The 21,181-nt window shown below is 42.0% G+C and overlaps 2 protein-coding genes across 6 annotated transcripts; one reads left to right on the forward strand and one right to left on the reverse strand.

Moving 5' to 3' along the window:
• Positions 1 to 3,485: 3,485 nt before the first annotated feature.
• Positions 3,486 to 14,073, forward strand: fsd1 (fibronectin type III and SPRY domain containing 1). 5 transcript variants are annotated; one of them, XM_014986969.2, is made up of 13 exons: positions 3,486 to 3,734; positions 4,341 to 4,436; positions 4,525 to 4,656; positions 5,817 to 5,918; positions 6,167 to 6,189; positions 6,514 to 6,635; positions 8,985 to 9,194; positions 9,280 to 9,378; positions 10,078 to 10,231; positions 10,312 to 10,394; positions 11,009 to 11,260; positions 11,809 to 11,897; positions 11,980 to 14,073. In XM_014986969.2, exons 1-13 carry the CDS (start codon positions 3,720 to 3,722, stop codon positions 12,088 to 12,090), a joined length of 1,488 nt encoding a protein of 495 aa, XP_014842455.1. In that variant the 5' UTR covers positions 3,486 to 3,719; the 3' UTR covers positions 12,091 to 14,073. The 5 variants fall into 5 exon arrangements, 3 of the variants coding, with proteins under 3 accessions (XP_014842455.1, XP_087861004.1, XP_014842456.1); XM_014986970.2 differs by having other exon boundaries at positions 3,487 to 3,734; positions 10,078 to 10,225; XR_015762651.1 differs by lacking the exon at positions 6,167 to 6,189.
• On the reverse strand, positions 13,999 to 21,079 carry LOC106917765 (signal-transducing adaptor protein 1-like). The gene is made up of 13 exons (XM_014986973.2): positions 20,837 to 21,079; positions 19,422 to 19,493; positions 19,218 to 19,337; positions 19,059 to 19,115; positions 18,826 to 18,965; positions 18,604 to 18,735; positions 18,365 to 18,434; positions 17,413 to 17,515; positions 17,230 to 17,304; positions 15,985 to 16,047; positions 15,803 to 15,853; positions 15,566 to 15,706; positions 13,999 to 14,820 (listed from the first exon to the last, which is right to left on the reverse strand). Exons 1-13 carry the CDS (start codon positions 20,921 to 20,923, stop codon positions 14,756 to 14,758), a joined length of 1,176 nt encoding a protein of 391 aa, XP_014842459.2. The 5' UTR covers positions 20,924 to 21,079; the 3' UTR covers positions 13,999 to 14,755.
• Positions 21,080 to 21,181: the final 102 nt, after the last annotated feature.

The raw sequence follows: 21,181 nt of genomic DNA on the forward strand, positions 1-21,181 counted from the left end.
TTAAACTTAAAGAAAAACACACAAGAAAATTACTATTTTAAACAAGTTTATCTAGATATTTAATAAAGAAAAAACCCTGTTCATTGCACTTCAAGAGCAAGTTTGCTCTTTTTGCTTTCATTTTATATCTGTGAGGAAAGATTAAAAAAAAAGGTCAGATGAAGAAGCGTCTGAAGATCGTAGGGGGATGTCAAACTTCTGCAACCTCAGCCTTTCTGATCTTTTGCTGCACACTGAAAGTAGGTCCCATCTTATGCACAGCAATATTCTTCAGACAGTTTGCTTAGTTGTGCGGCTCTCACTTACATAGATTTAAATAGTTTAATATAGGTGAATAGACTTAACTCAGTGAAATAGTAATTAATAGTGTAAAAATACAGTAAGCTTACAGAAATGTGAAAATGCCTCTCGCTGTAAACTGACCTCATTGTACTTAGATGGTTTATGTGTTATCTGATTTGAGGGCGATTATATCTCTTTCATATAAGCTGAATTTTGTCTTCCGCTGTTTTAACCTGATTCAACAAGTGCTTCTCGTGTAATTTATCAAAATTAGATAATTTGAGAAATTAGTCAAATTATACCTGTCTGACAACATGAAGCAGACAAAAAGATTTATTGTCTAAAAATAAATCAAGAACAGATGAGGAAGAAAACCTTTTTTTAAGGCTTTATGATCCCAGACACCCATCATCACCTAGAAATGAAAAAACTGAAACACTTCCTGTGAGTGGTCAGTCGACCAAAAGTGCCTAAAGGGAGCATTAAGGCTTTTGAGAAAATATTCTGTGGACCGAGAAGACAAAAGAAGAACATTTCAAAAGGTTTTTCACATCTGTGGTACAACAGACATCACACAGTCAGACACGGTGGTGGTAGTGTAATGGTCTGCGGCTGCTTCGCTGCTGCAGGAATCAGATGGATTTGCTTTGACTCACTCAACCATGAATTAGACTCCTTTGCAGAAAATCTTAAAGAAAAACGTCTGACCGTTGATGTGTAACATTAAAATCCAATGAAGTCGAGCTATGGAAACTGGAAAATGATACGAAGCTGTAATATCACTTTGAATAACTCAAAATAATTCAAGTTTTGGAGTGGCCTAGTAAAAGTCATGACTTCAATCCTTGAGATTCTGTGGCTCCTAAAAGAAAAAAAGAAAAGAAAACATTGTGGCTAAATTAAAACAATCCTGCAAGACCAAGTTATCTCAAACTTTTGCTGGTGGTTGTTGCCGCTAAGATAAAATCATTTAACAGCTGAAAACTGTATTTTGTATTTAGTCAGGTTTTCTTTTTCCCACTGCTTGTTATGCAGTCATGCTGTTGTAGCAACGGAGTAAGACGCAGTTCAAATCAACTGGAAACTATTAGTAATCTTGCTGAAAAAGACCAGAAGTGAAACAAGCCTGAAGAAGAAGTAAAAGTAACAAAACATTTGTTTTAGTCAACTACCCTCACCCTATGAAGAAATATAAACTATACCCAGCTCATAGTATGAGCTGCCACTATGAAACATACACATTTTTTCAGTTCCTAACAGAAAATTACTCATTTTGTGCTTTGATAATGTGATTTTTTTCTAAAGGGCTTGGGGTTTTTATGTTTTTGTCATACATAGTTTTGAGTAAAAAGGCCACTTTATGTGACCTTTATTTACTATTTTAAAAATGATAAGTGCGTGATCCTCATCACGTAAGCACAGAAAAAGTCATGTCAAGGTGAGTGACATAATTAATGATTTCCTATGGTTTCCATCCAGAACGGCAGAAGTTAGTTTTGGGCCGGAGGGATGGCTTGGCGGGGTGTGGAAGTGAGGAAGTGAAAAGTCTGGTGGTAAAACGTTACAGCTACAAACCAGATGAGACAGTGGTATAGCTGTGTTCAGGAAGCTCAGAACAAGCCACAGCACCACGGAGCAGAGCTGAGGTGGGCTGTCGTATCACGCTGCAGACAGAGCGCCCTCTTCACACAGTGAACAACACATGTATCTGAGCTACAAAAGAAAAAAATATGAATAATGGAGCAAAATCACAGACTCTAAGGTCCTCTGCTCGATGTTAAGCTGCATCAAATAGAAACTGGATGACTGGAAGTTCATTATTTGTTCAGATCAAAATGAGAAAGCACAAGAACCCAAACCTTTTCATTAAAGAAGTGAAATTGTTGTTGGCATTTTGTGCCCTGACTTGACACGGAAAGAAAAACATATCATGATATTTTCAAAAGAGAAGTATTACTACACAGCTCTTCCAGTGAGAGTTATTATTATCTTTTTTTTTAAAATTTTATCATTTTTTTTTCAGAACTCCTGAATGATTTCTATTCAGACCATTCTATTGTAGCCTGGCTGTGTGTTTAGAGCAGATGTTATGTTGTAGGGTGAACGTTTTGACAGGCTTCAAGCCTCAAACTGCTTTTCCCTCCTGTGTTGCCCTTTGTTTTTGCTCCGTCCTCCTTCCTGTTAACTCAGACCAACTTCCCTGTCCCTTCTGAAGAACAGCACTTCCACAGCATTATGCCCCCACCACCAGATCTTTCTGTGGGTATGATGTGTTCAGGATTATGAGTGATGTTTCTATGTCTGGCTGTCTGCACGCAAGTCAAACGTGTCTCTGCTGGTTTTGTTTGGCCAGTTACTTCTTCTTGGTTTGTGGCAAACTGTGAACATGAAGATGGTTGCATGGCCAGATTTGTGTAGCACGCTTCACAAATCTGTATATAAGGTGGTGCTGTGTTTTTTTTTTTTTGTTTGTTTGTTTTTTCCGCATTTTTAAATAGTTTTCATTATATTATGCTGAATTTTTTGTATTATTGTTATTTAATTTTTTTAATTTCCATGGATTGACTTGGTTTTACTTCTTACTATTATTGTTACTATTAGTAATGACAGTGAAGACAAATGAGTTTTATCATTTGTTTTTATTTTTTCTGTACTACATCATCATGATAGAAAAAAAATACATTTTATTAATTTAATCCAAATTAAATTAATATTGCCAATGACAACAACAACATCAACAAAGAGTTAAACAAATCTAAGCCGGGAAGTAAATAAAACAAATAAAAATTAAGAAATGTGCAGATAACAGAGGTTGGTTTGCACGACAGAGAAAACGTAATTGTTTTTTGTGATGAAGATGAAGATGAAAATGATCATGATGACGATGGCGATGACGACGACGATAATGATAAAACTAAGATCATATTTCTTCTTCAATAAGAAATGAAGATGAAAAAAAATTGAAAGCGTACAACCTGATGAGGTAGAACTAAGATTACAAAATTTAAATAACGGGAATAATAAATGAGTAAATAAAAAATACAGAAAAGAAATAAATTAAAATCTATTTATTATTATTATTATTATTATTATTATTATTATTATTATTATTATTATTATTATTATTATTATTATTATTATTATTATTATTAACAACGCTTACGATTCACTGCAGATTAATCTGTCCAGGTATTTTCCATGGTCCCTTTCTCAGGTCAGAGCTCAGGAACTTCACTACCCACAATTCCGTTCCGGCGCATGCGCTTTAAGCACTACGGCCCAAAGGCGTTGGTGATCGGTGTCCGTCCGAAGATGCGTTACACTCCGGCAGCATCAGTACCTTTTCCGCCGTGCTAAAACACCACAAACCGGGGGACGAAGGGGGAATACGGTCGGTGTTTGCGGCTGTAGCGGCGCCGGTACATCTGGACGGGAGGATGGGAGACCAGAAGGTGGGCTGTGGCCGGAGAAACAGGTGTCTCTGATGGGGGGAAAGGACCGTCTTCAGGGCGTAGAGTGTACAAAGGAAGCAGGCGGAGGGGCTGCGAAATTAGCCAGTCGTGTGAATGTGGGACTGAACTGGGAGTTCCCAGTAGTTTAATTGGTTGAAATCGTTAGCTGTCGTGGTTTATCGACGGGTTATTACTGTAACAGTCCCCGACGGGAGGGAGGGGGGCCTTGTCGCAGCTCTTCTCACGACAACAAACATTTGCCAGTGTTTATTAATGAATGGGCTCTTTCTCTGTGGGTGGACAGCAGGGGAGGGCTGACCTATCAGAGGTCTGATCTGGGTAACAATGTGCGTCCACTCCCATCTGTGAATCATTGTATGGGTGCATTATTATCAAATTATAGATGCGCATCCTGCCGCTCCTGAAGTGTCCTCCCTCTATGAACCCTTCTGAAGTGGATGAAAAGGGGAGCTCAGAGCATAAACCCACTTCAGCTTAGCTCTTATTAGTGCAGCATCAACTACTGTAGGAAAGGGATTGGATAAAGGATAAACCCACAGCTCTAAATAGCATACATAACATCAGTTTTCATTGTGCTTTCCTTAGGAGTCTCTGCGTAAGATCACTCACACGCTGGCCGTGAAGAATGAGGAGATCTCCAACTTCATCTGCACTCTCAAACAGAGCCTGGAGAACTTGGAGGTACAGACTCTTCTGAAGGGACTGCGTCCTGACGCCACGTTCCCCTGATTTTAAACTAAAATCCCTGTGTTGGTTGCTGTGACACCAGGCGAACTCCAACCGGGTGCAGGATGATCTGCAGTCTGAATTCGGCTCCCTACACGCTGCTCTGGATGAGATGAAGGAGAACATGCTGACGCGGATCAAGCAGGAAAGAGCCAGCCGCACGTACGAGCTGCAGGTAGCCGCTGCGCGTATTGCAGAAATATTTCAGAAGTACCACAGCCAGTTGAAAATTGTCGTGTTTTTTTTTTTGTCATTTAACAACTTGGAACTTTTATTGGGATTTTTTTTGAGCTGGAGGAACAGAAAGTAAAACATAATCTTGTTTTGTTTCTTCCTTTTTGGGGGAAAAATGTGGCATGTGTTTTTATTTACCTCCTCCTGAGCCAAAAGAGCCACATTTTGCTGCAATTACAGTTGCAAATGTTTTTAAGGTGTGTGTTTTTGCCTTTGTAAAGCTTTTTTGCATGTAAAGTGACATCTTTATCCATTCTGCTTTGCAACTCTTGACTTTGACTAGGCCTTTCTAACACATGGACACGCATTCAGAGCAGCTTCTTCACATGCTGGTTGCATCCACCTAATACATCTACGCTCTCTGCTCCTTTTTTAAGCTTTATATTTGTAAAAGCTTTTTTCCTTCCACCTCAGTTGTATGCACGTCTTTGTGTTGGTCTGTCAAGTAAAATACACATTAAAAAATTGAAATTTGTTGTTGTAAATTGACAATTTGGGCCAGGTAATGAATACCTTTGCGAGGCGCCAACATAAGTACGTCAAATGCAAGCAAATTATTTACTTCATGGCTTCCAGTATAACTGAAAAACAAAGAGAAAAGTCTTAGACTTGGTGATGATGGTCATTTTGCATCAGCGCAGTTTTCAAAATGGCTCCGGTTTGTTTGCTTGCAGCATTTTTTCCTCCACTCTCTCAACCATTTGTGTTCTTTCAGCTGTGTAAGAAAATCAGCCGCTGCTTTTCTTCCAGCCATTTCCATGTAAAATCATACCGTTAATTAAGCTGCAGATGAGCATCTGCTGACATTAACGGCGTCGGTTCCTGTTGCGAAGACCAAACGACGAAATGTTTTAGTGGCATTAATCGAGCATTTTACAGTTTTAATTCACATCACATCTAAGTGCTGATACTAAAAATAAAAAAATGTTTCATATTAAATGGATATTGGTTCAGGATTCTGCAGCCCCAGGACCGGGCTGTGACTCTCAAATGATGCAGGGAGCACAGCAGCCTCATTATGCTAAAAACAATCGTGAGAATCTCACAGATGTACTCCTCTCTGTGTTTTCATTTCTTTCTCGCTCTCTTTGCCCCCCTCAGAATCAGCTGAGCGCCTGCTCCAAAGCCCTGGAGAGCTCGGAGGAGCTGCTGGAGCTGGCCAATCAGACGCTGTGCTCCTCGGAGACGGACGGCTTCACCCAGGTGACCGACCGCGCCGGCGGCGGCTGCCGCTGCTGCTGCTGTAACGCTGCTTTCCTCCTACTCACTGCTCATCTGAACATTTTCATCCAAAATACAAACGAATCTGTTACACACGCTGCAGCAAGTCGATCTCAGCCACTCAGCAACTTTTCATGTTAAGCGAAAAACACGATGGACTCAGTTTTCTCTCCGTTCCGTATCTCTTCTCTCCTTGTTTCTTCCCCCCTCTCTGTGCTTCTCGTCCCCAGGCGGCCAAAGACATTAAGGATAGGTACGGTACTCAGACATCTATTGCCTTTCGTTCTTTTTTTTTTGTTTGTTTTTTTTCTTCCAGTGAGTCATCTCATAATGTAGCATTGCATGCATTCAGACCTGTAGCCACCACACCCATGTGTTAGACAATAAGCTCGCTCTTGTTTGGTTCTCTTTGAGTCTGTACCATCTAGTGCCAGCCCCTCCCTGGATGAACCCTGACCCCTCTGTAGCTCTGCTCAATTTATTAGATAGATTCGTCTTTATTCAGTCGAATAATAGCAGGCGCTTGTTTCCACTCCGTGTTTTTTGTGTGTGTTTGTTTTGTTGTCCGTTTCTGCAGCGTGACGATGGCCCCGGCTTTCCGTCTCTCCCTGAAGGCGAAAGCCAGCGACAACATGAGTCACCTGATGGTGGACTTCAGCCAGGAGAGGGAGATGCTGCAGGGGCTCAAGTTTCTCCCAGGTTTGCTCCACTTTTTTTGTCAAAGAGAGAGAAAGAGCCGCTGACTGAAACAGAATGCAGACGCCGTCTCAGTGAAGCGGAATGGAGGGCGTCCACTGGGGGACAGTTTAGTTTTTTTCTTTTGGTTGAATTACTAAAATTCTTCTTATTTTTTTTGTTATTCTAATTGACTGAGGCACCTGTAGATGTTCACATGGCCACCGGTGTCTAATTTAACCTCATAAAGTCCAGATTTTTCTCTACATTTTGTCGTTACCTGTGTTCACATTTGCAACTCTTCACGAAGGAATTTTCCTCTGGCCATTCATCATATTTTATAAATAAAACATGCATCCTGTCTCTAAGCAGTTCGCTATTAACCGACGTGTTGATTCATACTTCCACGTGTATTTTCAGCATAAAGCAGAGGCTTAGTTCAATATCTTTTTTTAGATTTGTCTTTCCTGTGAAGAAAGATATCATCCTTCAAATATTTCCGTCAGAAAACCATTTGCGGCATATCTACGTCGGTGGAGAGCGTCGCGGCTCCGACCTCTTTACAATCTGTGATCGCACAGAGATAAGGGAGACAATGTGTTCCTGGTCCAGGAATCCCAGAGTTATGAAGGTTCTCAAGCCAGTTTAGTTTGATTGCGAGGAAATCTTGACAGAGGATCTCTCTTGAAATCTGTAGAGGAAGTTTTTGTCCTGGGATCCATCAGGGAGCTTTGAAGTGAGAAATCTGATGCAGAGCAGAAGCTGCTGGTCTGGACTCATAAAGTTCTCATGTTTTTCTGCAAACTCTTTAATAACACCGCTCCCACATCAGAGGCAGCTGCTGACGTGTTTATGAAGATAACTTCACAGATCTGCAGCCATGTCCTTTGCGCCGTTTAAGATGTTTTGAAACATGTAACGATTTAAATGCCCATGCATTGACCGGAGTTAAATAATGAAACATTTCATCAGTTTTTTACAGCCTACATGATTTCCTTTTAACTTACTAATGGTTATGATGCTGCAGGATTTGCTTTTCCAGCTGCATTTTCTGAAGAAAAACCTCACAATGCAGCTCTAACAATGTCAACTTGGTTAACAGAGCTGTAACTAAGTTATAAATCAAGTATATTTTTACCAGAAACAATTTAGCTTTATATTTATTTTTCTTTTAAGCTATGTCTGATTTGGCTTGCAAGCTTTTAGTCAACCCGCGTCTGACGATGTCATGTAAAGCAGCTGCATGTCAGTGCTACTATTTCTACCTTTTTTGTTTTATGACGTTGATAACTTAGCTCGTATCATAATTCAGTACGGTTCAAATTAATTTTGTGCGGACAAAACTCGGACGTTTGTCTCACTGATAATTTTTTTGAGTTATCAGGTCAGTAGCTGTTCTCACGCTGCAGCTGCATTTATCTGCGGTGTTCAGAGCAGATCACGTGACACAGACAGCAGCCTTTTGATGATTAAAAGCGTCTCTAAATTAAAGTGGCAAAAAACAAAAAAAAAAACAAAAACAAAAAACAGATATTTATTTTCTTAACTAAAAGCCAGAACTAACTTTTGGGCTTACTGAAAGTACTAAAAAGTTATTTCATCACTTCATTCAGACACAACACAGCAAAAAATATTCAAGCCACTTTGACTTCAGTTTACCTCGTTTCTGTCGTCTTATTAAAGTCTTTACATTTCAGATTTATTGTACTCAACCTTAATTGAGTGATACTGACTTCCTTCAGAAACCTGCAGGGTTACAAAAGGCTGCACAGCAAGCAACTTGCAAAAGTAAAATTAGATCCTTTAACGATACAAAGGTGAGAAAAAGTGCACACAGCGAGGGCCTTTGTCTGCAGGCACAGCCTGAAAAGCCAAACAAAGGCTTTGTGTCAAACGTGGACTTCCTGCGATGTGCTCCACTTAGCCGGCAAGTATGACAATGAGTCAAATGACGACTCATAGTGTGAAAGGGGTCGCACTCTGAAGGGAAACCACAAAGATCTGTCATTTCACACCTGTGTGAGGAACCTCGGTTTTGAAAACTTAGCAGGGATTTCAAAGTCGGAGGAGTTTGGGCTGCTGTTCGCTGCTCGTTTTACTGTCTCATGATGTTCAGCTGCAAACTGGTCAGCTGGCAGGAAATGGTTTTTGTAGATGGCAAGCGTTTTGCCCTTGGTGGAAAGCGCGCATGGTTTACCGCACGTTCAGCCTGAATGAAGAAAGTCTGCCCCCTGGTGGGGAGAAAGTGATTCCTGATTTCAAAGTGCAATAAGAGACGAGCTCTTTTTGACCTTTCCAGAACCCGTTTCTGTTCTGAAATGAGCCTGCGGGGAATTTCCCTCCTCAGTGAACAAACTGCCCTCCTCGTTTCAGTTCCCGCCACTCCAGAGATCCAGGTGTCAGAGTGCCAAGTGTGCGACAACACCGTCACCATCGTCTGGACCCTACCGGAACCCGACAACAAGATAGAGCACTACATCCTGGAGCACCGCCGGACGAACCACGAGGGCCCGCCGCGTATCAGAGAGGATTACCCCTGGATGGTGGTGGAGGGGATCCGGGAGACGGAGCACACGCTCACAGGTAGCAGGAGGCCAGACATCCACGGCTAAACTTCGACCAAAGTTACTCAATGCTCCTTTGTTTTGCTTTTTGTTTTAATTCTCAGGTCTGCGCTTCGACACCCGCTTCATGACGTTCAGAGTGAGGGCGTGCAACAAGGCCGTGGCCGGGGAGTTCTCCGAGCCGGTCACACTAGAAACCCACGGTGGGATAACCAAACTATCGGCTTATAATCGATTATTCTGACGATCAGTGGAGTCACAAACCTGACACATTCTGCAGATTTATTTCCATTTTAATCACTTAAGCTTTTTTTATTCAACATTGGAAATGAATTGAAATATGTAAACGACCCAGTTTCTATTTGAATTTAATTTAATTTTTTTTAATTGCTGTTTTCATGTAGTAACAGCATTCCTTTAGTGAACTCTTAATCATTTATAGCAAAGGACTCATCTGCAGCTAAAAAAACACTTTTAACATTAAAGCTCAGCCATTTCTGTTTGGCTAACCATCAATACCTGCTGATCTGATCTGTTTATTATTTTTTTCTATTAGTCCAATTAATAATTGGATAGCAAGAGATGGTTTAATGACATGGGATTTGTAGGGATCAGTGGATTTATTTATTTTTTTACAAACTTTGAGTCATGTGAAGCTAAAACTTTGGGTAGAACATATTTACAAAGTATTTTTTTTTTGTCTTAAGTGTTAAATGTGTATATTTTTTGTTTCAGGAAATTTCTGTATACTCCAGTTAACGATTAATCGATTACTCAATTAGTAGGCGGATTATTGAAGTAATTGTTTCATCCCTAATGACCTCAGAAATGCTTAGAAAGTTCTCCTGTTGGAGCTGCAAACCCCCATCCGTTCAAAACCTTCTTACTGCCGGTCTACGCAGCGTTCACCTTCAAGCTGGACTCCAGCTCGGCGCACCAGAACCTGAAGGTGGACGACCTGAGCGTGGAGTGGGACAGCAGCGGAGGAAAGGTGCAGGAAATCCGCAAAGAGAAGAACAGAACCAACTCCCCTCTGCACTCGCCCGCCAGGTTTGTGTAAGACTCTGCCGCTGCGCGCGAGGAACGTTTCAGTGTTTCCTGTGAGGGTCTCCAGCATCCGTGTCTCGTGCGAGCAGGTCGGCGCTGATGTCCCCCAAGAGGGCGCCGACGGCGCGGCCGGGCAGGGACAGGTTCACCGCGGAGTCCTACACCGTGTTGGGTGAGGGGAGCAACACACGGCTGACGAACGTGGACAAATGTTTTTGCATGTCTACATTCAGGCTGATAGGCATGCAAAGCGCTTCGCATGATAAAAAGACGCAACACAATGAACAAGCAAAACTGAAACGGTGCTGTGCGGTGGCAAAAGAAAGAGAATTCACAAAGTGGGACCGTAAACATGTAAATGTGAGACAGTCAAGTTCCTCGAATCCTCGGATGAACCCTTAAAAAAAAAAGTGGACGTCCAGAAGAGAATTGATCTGTGTTCCATTTGTAATTGATTACAAAATCAAACAAAATTTTGTGACGATCGATTTTAGAGCAAAATGAATCCATATCAGTTTTGCTTGATTTTGCTGCGGAGAGCAGGTTGATCTCAGGTGACCCCTGCAAACTTTTATTTATTTTTTAAATCTTTAAAACGATAACGGCACAAACAAGATTTTTTTTTTTGTTGCACATGTTCACATGAACTACACTTAGGCTTGTGTGCATAACATGAAATGGGCTCGGGTATTTTTGCATTATACGTGGTGTCGGATGTTTCTCGTCCGGTCAGTTGCCTCTGCAGCTCTAGAAAGGCGTTGATCGTCCATTAATGTCCCCCTACAGCCGACACCATGATCGACGCCGGCCAGCAGTACTGGGAGGTGAAGCTGGACAAGGAGAGCAAGGCGTTCGCCGTAGGCATCGCTCTGCGGAGCCTGGGCAGGTTCGACCAGCTGGGGAAGAGCAGCGCTTCCTGGTGCATCCACCTGAACAACTGGCTGCAGCAGAGCCTCACCGCCAAGCACAACAACAAGGCCCGCACCCTCGACTGCCCCATCCCCAACACTATAGGCGTCTACGTCAACTACGACGAAGGTGAGAGCGCGGCGAGGAGTTTAGCTTGGCGGGCAGTGGAGGACACAGCGAGCAGGCTTTTAATTTAATACATAAGTAACGTTTCAAAAGAAATAACCACACTTATTAAAAAGAAAATAGACAATAAAGATGCAAACAGCGACATGTAGGAAATGCTGAGCAGCTATGCTCGGATTAGCAGAAACGTTAGCTCGTATGTAACGAATGTTTCCAATATTTTAAGTCTGTTTCTTTAAATCAAAACCAATCTACACAAGAAAGAGTAGCAATGGCTCACATTAGTCAAGTAAAAGTAAAACTACTGCAAACCAACCAACCCCAAAAGGTTATTTAAGTAAATGCAACCAGTACTACCCACATCTCAACACCCACAACACTAGTAGCCTTGTTTTCGAGCTCAACTCGATTTATTAGCATGGATGTAATCATGTAGCTAATATTATCTGCATCCAACAGCATTGCTCAACTCACTCAGCTTGTTTGGTTAAAAAAAAACAAAAAAAAATCGGTGCAAGGATCTTAGCCTTTTTCTGGTTTTTGCTCTGCAGGTGTTGTGTCGTTTTACAACGCTAAAACCAAGCAGCTGATGCACACTTTTAGAACAAAGTTCCAGCAGCCCGTCATCCCAGCGTTCATGGTGAGAAAACGTTCTCTCGAAGCGTCCGTTGCTGGAGTGACAGATCTGAAAACGGTTCTTGGACGTGCTTCCCCTCCTGCAGGTGTGGAACGGCAGTTTCTCCGTGGTGACCGGCCTGCAGGTTCCCAGTGCGGTCCAGAGCGGCCAGAGGAAGAACAGCGGCACCAGCAGCTCCAACGCCAGCCTCACCTAGATGCCGCCGCCGCCACCGGCCTCAGCTCCATCCGGCTCCAGTCACCGCTGCAGGTCGAATCCTCTGCACCGACTGCAGGCGGAGACGCACACAGCAGAACAGCTGCACCACTTAATCTCGGTTGTTTCTGCCTTGCATGATGGCGGAAATTAGATTTTTTTTTTTTTTTTTTTTTTTTTTTTAGGGGAGCAAACAGGCGATCTGTTCCACGAGTGACAGAATCCGCTGGCTGGTCGCAACGCTTTGGCCCGAGTATGAGTAGTTAATGTCTCGCTGCACATTCATCCAGCTGCTAGGGCGGCGATTTTTAGCGCTGGCCGCTGCTTCCTCTGAATGGTCAGCTGTGCCGTCGGCTGCAGCTTCATGCTCCGTCCCTGTGCCTTCCTTCTCAGGCCAAACCAAACACGTGCAGCCCCCCGGTCCCCTCTGTATACCTGCTTGTTGTCCCGCTCTGCGTCAGCTTTCAGTTTGAGGAGGTTATAACTTGGTTGACTCGTCAGTAAACCAGTCTGACCTAAACGACGTCCAGCACTTAAGCAGCTCAGCACTGAACTGGATTATTTAACTGTATTGTGTCCAGATATTTGACGTCTTGCCAAGGGATGCTACTCAACGGTATTTACAGTTACAAATGATAGTCATCTGTTATTTAATGTAGGTCTCGAGCTTCCTGTTAAAACTTTCCGACGCTAACATTAAAGCCGTCCATCTGATGTCCATCTGCTCGGTTTCCAGTGGAGGGACCGTCCTATGTGTGTAGCTTTCCGTCAGTGGCTCCTCAGTATTTAATAGTCTGTAACTCCTCTCTTATCTGTGAAATCTGTGTGAAAAGCCTTTAAAATAATTCACCTCTCAATGCATTGTAACAAACTCGCACTGAAAAGTGCGAGTTTGTTACAATGCAAACTCGCACAGTACAAGCCGTCATTCCCAGTAGGACAAAACTTCAACATTTCGCAGTATTGGAGCGCACAGAGGGAGATCGTTTTGTAGATCGGGGTCTGAAACTCAAGTATTTGGGTTCCTGGGTTGTGCTTTGGCTTCAACTCGGTTTAATTCAGGCTTTTGATGCAAACATATCACACAAGGGAGGGCCGCAGAGTTTGAAAGATCAACCAAAGTCCCAGTGAGAGTCAACTTTTCTGGCAGCAGCTGCTAGAAATGTGAAAATGTTCTGATGTTTCAAAGATTTCCTGATGCAACACAAGAGAAAGAGGCCTAAACAAAGCCATAAGATGCTGCTCCACATGTTATTTCTGTTTTTTCCTGAACTCATCTGGAGTGTTGGTTTCTGAAAAACTCCATCTTGTTCTCGTTAACCAAAAGGACCCAGGAAACGTTAACCTCACATGTCTGTGATGGTTTTCAGGCCAGACTCGTCCGGTTGGTATGTAGAAAACTCGGTGACGACAAGTTACAGCACCAGTTGTTTTAAAATGATTCATCGCTCCGGCGTAGGTACAGACGAACTGCCGTTCGCATCCGGTTTAAATGACATGTTGAAGAGCGGCAAAGAGAAATGGAATAAATAAAATAACATCTAAAAGCTGTGAAATGCTTCGATTACATTTCATTTGTAGGATTAGACATTAAATGTAACTGAAAAATTAGCATTGGATTAATCCAACTTTCCTTATGAATGTACTGAAAAGGAAAGTTTTGGCATTTCAGTGATAAAAACAAGCTCGTAAAATAAGAGAGTGACTTTGTTTCAAGGCTTTTCACGCAGAGGTTCTGAATCGAAACGTGATTCAGAACCTCGGGTCGGACACGTCTTCAGCTCTGTGCCGCGACATCCATGTTGTGCGTTTCGAATGGTTGGTGTTCTAGTTCATCTCTTCCTGGGTAAATGTAGCCTGCTTTGCTTTACAGAGGTAATCACACTTTATTTCACATGCTGACAACATGTCACAAGTTATTGTAAATAGTTTAATTTTTCCACTACAGTGTATCAGTAATTGAGGTAATAAACGAGTGAGAACATTTTGTCTCTGGTCGGGTTTTTTTTTCCCTCCCAGACAACAGAGAAGTTGAAGCTATAACACAAAAAAAATAAGGTAAATGTGAAAATGGATTATAAACTATACAAGTGATTGATTCACTTTAAATATGTTATATATGTTGCATGGCACATTCTAGAAGTTTGTCATATCAAAGCTGATGAGACAAAGAGTCTTACTCTTTACATTCAGAGAGAGAAAAGCTGAAATGAGTGAATCCCATCCCTTATTTCCGTCACATTTTCTGTTTTTGCACACAGATTTCAGACACTATTAATACAATACTGTGTGCGTCGCTGTGTGAAAGTACGTGAAAATAAATCGCTTATCATTTGATTCTAAGAGTAAGAGGGGAAAAAAAAAAAAACTAACGGAAAGTCTCAGGCGGCTTAGTCGATAGCTAAAGTGCAAAATGAACAAGAGAAACGAGAAGATAATTTGTCCAACCATCTTCACAGTCGATTGATTTGCTAATAAATGTCCAGAGGAGGCAAATCAATCCAGTGTTAATCTGCAGAGAGGCTTTGCTGCAGACAGCTAACCGAGGAGGAGGAGGAGGAAGACTCCCGTTTGACATCGTGCAGCAGCAGATCTGCATGTGGCTCCATTCGGCTCTGCTTGTTGCTCCGTTGTGTTTCTGTCCACCAGGATGGCTGTAGAAGAAGTTAAGCAAGCAGCTTGGTCTTCTGCCCCAGTCTCTGTTTCAGCTCCGACAAAGCTGCGGGAAGAACTAAAAAAAAAAAAAAAACACAGATTTTTAGCTCTGTGCAGATTAACTTCCCTCAATGACGATGAATCGGATTTAACACTTCCTCCTTCAGATCAGTGAGGATTATCAAAATTATTTCTACTTGCTTAAGTGACAGAACTATGAAACATAATCCTTAGATTTTTACTTTTGATTTAATTAATTTAAATTCTGACTTTGAAGAAAAGAAAATGATTCTCTCATTATTCTGGCATTTGGTCATCCTAAATGTCCGCAGTTTAGTTTGATTTAATGTCAGGGGAGGAACAAAAAAGGTTCTGTGTTTTTTATGCAGCGCTTGTAACTAGGCCTGTCACAATAATCAATTAATCGCATGATAAAACAAACTCAACCATTTTCACTTGCATAATTTATTGTTTTTCTCCTTTTCTACCAAAAACTGGATGAAAGTCTTCAGTCTAGTGTTTTAGTCTCAACCAGCCCTTATTTTGAAAGGCAGTTTCTGTTTACAGAGACTTCATGATCCATTTTATTTGTCGTTTCTGTTTTATTTATTTTGGATGTTAAAAATGCCTTCCACTTCCAGTGGCAAATGTTCATTAGAATTGAAAGTTTGTTGATCTGCAGGAATGTGTTCTTGCTTGAAAATTGTCTCAAAACAACAATATTATAATTTACCACGATAACTTCTGGGACGATTTATCATCTAGCAAAATTGGTTATCGTGACGGGCCTGCTTGTAACCGGGCGTATAACAAGGACTTACTCTGCTTCTCCATTTCTGGATTTGAGAGTATCCTGGGCTTCTCGGGAGCATTTGCAGGGCAAGCGGGTTTGGCAGCCGGTGGAGTTGGGGCAGATGTTCGTGGAGCTGGACATGGAGGTAGTTTCCTCGGTTCTGGTACCGCTGATTACGTAACGCAGAAAAGAGCGAGATGTGAATCCAGGCGGATAAAGGAAAGTATTTTCTGCCAAGAGGAAACAATCAGACGGAAGAACTTACGTCGAGTTTCGCCAGAGGAGCAGCCATCCGTCACAGATGCTTTCTCCACCCCTGTTTGAACACAGGTCGTTAGTCAGCGACAGACGCGGACAAAAATGAAGACCCACCAGTTTCTTTTCGGAAAACAAGCGGGCCGGGTGCCAGGAATGATGCATGGAATGACTCAGGGCAGGTTTACTTACTCTTATCAGCAGCAGGTGGATTTTTGACTGGTTCTGGTTCGTCATTCCTCGCTTTTACAGTAACTAGAGAGAAAATGTGTAATTCAGATTAGGAATGAAAATGGAGTGACACAGGCGAACTCTTAACAGTTTGTTAAGAGTTTGTTTAGTAATCCAGGATCATTTTATGATTGATCTTGGAAAAACTTAGTTCAAAATCTTGACTAATCTATGAAAATGTTGTTTTTTAATGTATTCTATAAGAGAAAATGAAAACAATTAACCAGTTTTCATTGTGTACAGCTAAAGAAAAACTTTTTCACCCCCCAAATTTTGAAGATGTAAAAACATTGCGTTGCCAATGTACATTTTGACACATAGCAACCAAACCGAGTAAATCCAACTGAGAGTCTGTAGCGAGACTGTTTTTTTTTATCTGTGAACATCCAAGTATCATCCTTTTATTTATTTGTCTTTGTTTGGGAAGCTAATTTATGGTAAGATTCATAACTAAATACAGTTGAAGTCTGCTGAAGACTTCAGTTCTGAGCCACCAACAATCCAAAGCACACACAGCCTGAGCTGAACCCAAAATATTCTGTCAGAATAGCCTAGTTAAAGTCCAAAATTTAATGCCACTGAAAATCAGTGGCATCACTTTAAACATTGATGTTCACGGTTGTGCATTAACCTGTTTTAGTCCATCAAACAAAATCCCAGGAAGCCCCACTGACGTTTCTGGTTGCAACATTAGCGAATGGCTACTTTTAGATGGAAGCGGCTCTGTTTGCATTCTTTCTCTTATGCTTATCAGAAACAAATTCTATCTTTTCTTCTGTTTATTTTTAGAGCTCACGTGTTTATTGTTGGCTTTTGTGACGACATTTGCCTTTTAGTTTCAAAGTCCAGAACAAAAGTCGCTGAAAGGTGACGGACGCAGGCCCTGAACGCGTCATCCGACGTTGAATAGGAGAGTGTGAGGCGGACAGAACCTCATGGAAAACCCTCGTTGATAACGAGCCTGACGCAGAGCTGCTTCCGGTAACGCATGAGTTAATCCACGCGACTGTGGAGATGGGTTTACTTTTCTAAACCAACAACTTTTAGGGGAGCTTCCTCACGTCTGCGAGAACTTACTGCAAGTCATTTTTCCTGAACCTGCTGTAGCTGATTGGAATCACAAGGAAGAGACTGAAACATGAGAGGAATTTTCCTTTCTGCTGATTCTCAAGGATGGAAAAAAACTAATGCATTGAAGGGCAGTACCTGGGATGGGATCCTCTAGTGGCCGCAAAGGCTGCTGGGTCCTCTCTCCGTTTTCCTTATCAGCTGCAATAAAAGCTGTAAAAGGAAGAATGTTCACAATTTGATTAGTTCAATAAAAAACAAGTAGAGGGTGTGTGTGTGTGTGTGTGTGGGGAAAAAGAATAGAAAATCAGTTCAACATACAGATGTTCTTGTCGTAATGAGCCTCGATGTTGAGGGGAGTGAAAGACCCGTCGGTTTTTTCCACCATGTAGGCGACCACGTCATGCAGCGAGTCAAAGTGGACCTGCACAAAGAGCAACGTCCTGAACCGCAGTAAAGCAATTCAATCCAATAAGGAAACAAAAGCGCAGAGTCTGCAGCGCAGGCCATGAGCGCACAAACTTTGGAAAACTGAGTTTAAGGTCTCTCGTTTCATAACTTTTTCTAGTTGAAGCGAAACGTCATTCATCTACGTCTTTAATTTACACAACATTTTGGCAGTCGCCTCCGGCTCGATCAGGATTTTCATAAACCAACTCATTCATAGCGTCAGCTATCCAGTGCATCAGGTTTGACTACGGTTTTATTACCGCCTGACTCCACATAAACAAATGCCACAATAATCCCTTGGAAATGGAGTCACGCTCCTTGAACCTTTTCACCCTTTTAGAAGTGAGAACTGTATTGTAATTGATTTGGGATTTTATCTGTTTTGACAAATAAAAACCTGAAAAGTGAGGAGTGCATTTGTACTGAAGACTCTCGGGGCCAAGGTCTCAAAAGTCTGAAGGCTGGTATTTTTGCAACTCGTTAATAAAAAATAGCTTTAAGAAAGAAGTGAACTGGATTTAGGTCTGAACTTTGACTGAGCCATATAGGGTATAAATCAAAATGCACAACACAGTTATCTAGTTTTTATCTGTAAATCTACAACAACAAAAGATAATGTACAACTTTTCTTTCATTGCACTACTTTGCAATCTGAAAAAAAACCCACAATAATTATTTTGGTTGTAACAATAAAAGAATCCTTTTTTTCCAAGATATAGCATCAGTAAGTTTGTGTTTAGACACTTGTCTGACTGTGCAAAAGGGAAACAATATTTTAACAATTATTTCTATGTGGTGAAAACTTAATACAATCGATACTCACAGGTTTGTCCACAGCAATGTAGAAGCCTCCCTCTGGTTTTGGAAGTATGCGATAATGACGGAAAATCGGCCTGAAAGAGAGACGGATGAACTGAATAACAATAACAACACTAGAGGAGAAAATTAGATATTTTAACAGCAACCAACAACAAACAACACGGTCGACTGCAGCTGGAAATGTATGTCTAGGGGAAATCTGGTTGCAGTTGTTGTCACAATAACAGCTGTGAACGTGTTTACCTCTCAACATCCTGTCTGGTGGTTATGGCGAAGGAGCCCTTCTGCTTCCCAGGTCGTAGCAGCAGGTTTCCTTTGCTGGCTTCTCTCTCCAGCAGCAGCTCGGCCTCCAGATAAGGCACCTCGTAGTAGCAACTGCATCGAAGCACAAGAAAACCCCACTCAGTCACTCATTCGTTCGTCTTCGTCTCGTTTTAGAAGTGGCTTTACTCCAGTGAGACTCACGCAGGCATTTCTGTTTTGACAGCAGCAGGAGGACTCGGCTTTGGTTCTGGATTCGTTAGCCTCTCCTGCTCCTTTTGGACCGTCTCTCTCAGGATGTGGATCTGACCCGGCAGCAGGTTCAGGGTGAGGGGTACCTCCAGCTGCGGGGAGACGCGATTTCATATTTAAACGATGTGTGTGTGTGTGGATGGGAGGAACACAAAATGGTGAAATGTGGAGAAAAGAGCACAGACCTTAGCCACACAGTGGATAAATCCCTTCCAAAGTTCCCGAGACTCTGCATTTGGGGCCTGCAGAAAAAAAGAAAGAAATTGACACAAATTTTCAGATAAATTTTAAAAGAAAATGACTTTGAACAAGCTAAAGGAGTTATTCTGCACGAATCCACTCACAGTAAATTTGATGTTTTCCTTTGTCATCTGAACGTTGAATCTGGCCGCGTCCAAGTTGGGATCTGGGCTGCTGTCGTCTGTCACCGAGACCAGTCCACACAGGTCCAGCTTCTCTACATACTGATGACACAAGCAAAGAGCAATGAACAACAGGCAAGTCTGGGGAGGGGGGGTTTAGTAGAACATGTCTCTGAGAAGACTCACATCTTCGTCTCTTTTGTCGTTGAAGAAAAAGAGCGTTTTCCCACACAAGCAGGTCCACAGCTTCCGAGATGTCTGCGCAAACACACGAGGAGACGAGTTCAATAAAAAACACACAGCGTGAAACCAACAGCAAAAACATTTGGACTCTGAGCAGAAAGAAAAGGTGAAAAAAACTGAAGAAGAAGGTAAACAACAACAAGGAAGTAAGAAGGGACCCTGTGACCGGAGCAGATACTGTCTAGGTGTTTATGAGTCAGCATCAGAAACTATGTGCCTTGTAAATAACAGTAATTAGCCAGAACTGCGTGGACCTAATCCAAATCATGCAACCGTGTCAACAGATCAGTGAGATTAAACCCAGAAACTTTCCACGGCGTTTTTGGGAAGAGCAGATTATCATCCTCAACCAAACTGGCCTCAGGATTTATTTAGTTTAGAGTTTGTGTGTCGCCTGTTTGACCCTTTAACCTGAGATCAGTCTTTGGTTTGCTCCGATCTTTGCAACACAAAGAGCCGACAGACAAGCCATCGAACCAGTTGGACTCTCAACATTACATGCCGCTTTCCTCACAGATAATTAAACTTTCATACACCTGCAGTGTCATTTTGTAATAAGAATAAGAATAAGAAGAAGATATGTATTTCAGCTAGTGATGCACGGATCTGGCTTTTCCTGGACAAAACCGATTTCCAGTTGTAGGTCCAAACCATCAATATAGATTTTTTATTTTTACTCATTACAGTGAGGGCTGCACAGTGGTGCAGTTGGTAGAGCTGTTGCCTTGCAGCAAGAAGGTTCTGGGTTCAATTCCCAGCCCCAGTCTTTCATGGAGTTTGCAAGTTCTCCCTGTGCATGTACTCCAGTTTCCTCCCACAGTCCAACAACATGATTGTCAGGTTAATTGGCCTGACAATCGTGTTGCTCCTAGGTGTGTGTGCATGGTTGTCTGTCTCTGTGTTGCCCTGTGACAGACTGGCAACCTGTCCAGGGTGAACCCTGCCTCTCACCCAGAACGTTAGCTGGAGAGGCACCAGCAACCCTCCTGACTCCACTGAGGGACAAGGGTGTAAAGAAGATGGATGGATGGATATTGCAGTGAAAAAGAACATTGATTAATCCACATTTCCCTCATTTTGCATCATCTTAATTGCCACACCAGTCCAGTGACACAGACTGTCCTTTCCATGCACCATGTCTCATTTTTCTAACATAATCAACATTCAATTAAAACAAGTAAGTCGTAAGTCCATTCTTTTATCACCACAATTGGTTTGCAACTACGTCAGCAGCAGTCACAACTCCAGCCTCTTAGTTTTAAAACCATTATGTATCTTTGAAAAACTATCTGTGAACATCCAAGTAAACAAAGAAACAAAACAAAAAATGAACAGATAAACAGAATTGCAGGATCTACCTTATCTTTGAAGGACCTTTTCTCCATGTAACCCTCATAGTAAAGGTCTGGCAGCTGGTTCTTCTTCCTCCCATTTCGTCTTGCCATCACTAAAGAGGCAGATCCTTGCAGCAGTACAAATTAATAATACTACTAATAAATGATCTACCTGCAGATCAGATGAAACTTTGATCCAGAGACCTCACACTAGAATTACACCCGGTGTTTTACCTGCCCGCTCTGCTGCTCATTGCATATTAAAGCAGCAGCAGCAGCTCAGTCTGTGAAAAAAGCCCCAAACGATCAACAGTTCGTTGCTGATTGGTCAATGTACGAAAAGGGGCGGGGCGTTTCGAGCATATCCAC

This window comes from Poecilia mexicana, unplaced genomic scaffold (assembly GCF_051168715.1).
Source record: "Poecilia mexicana isolate PSO_F unplaced genomic scaffold, ASM5116871v1 scaffold_4, whole genome shotgun sequence".
NCBI classification, from domain to species: Eukaryota; Metazoa; Chordata; class Actinopteri; order Cyprinodontiformes; family Poeciliidae; genus Poecilia; species Poecilia mexicana.

Excerpts from the sequence above, each read along its gene's own strand:
- LOC106917765 (XM_014986973.2), bottom strand. The coding sequence starts at position 20,923 with ATGGCAAGACGAAATGGGAGGAAGAAGAACCAGCTGCCAGACCTTTAC. Across the intron at positions 17,516-18,364 it reads ACATTGCTGTGGACAAACCT|GTCCACTTTGACTCGCTGCA; the intron begins GTGAGTATCGAT and ends CTCTTTGTGCAG. Across the intron at positions 15,854-15,984 it reads TCCACCTGCTGCTGATAAGA|GGGTGGAGAAAGCATCTGTG; the intron begins GTAAGTAAACCT and ends GTGTTCAAACAG.
- fsd1 (XM_014986969.2), top strand. Across the intron at positions 9,195-9,279 it reads GACGGAGCACACGCTCACAG|GTCTGCGCTTCGACACCCGC; the intron begins GTAGCAGGAGGC and ends TTTAATTCTCAG. Across the intron at positions 10,395-11,008 it reads GGAGTCCTACACCGTGTTGG|CCGACACCATGATCGACGCC; the intron begins GTGAGGGGAGCA and ends GTCCCCCTACAG.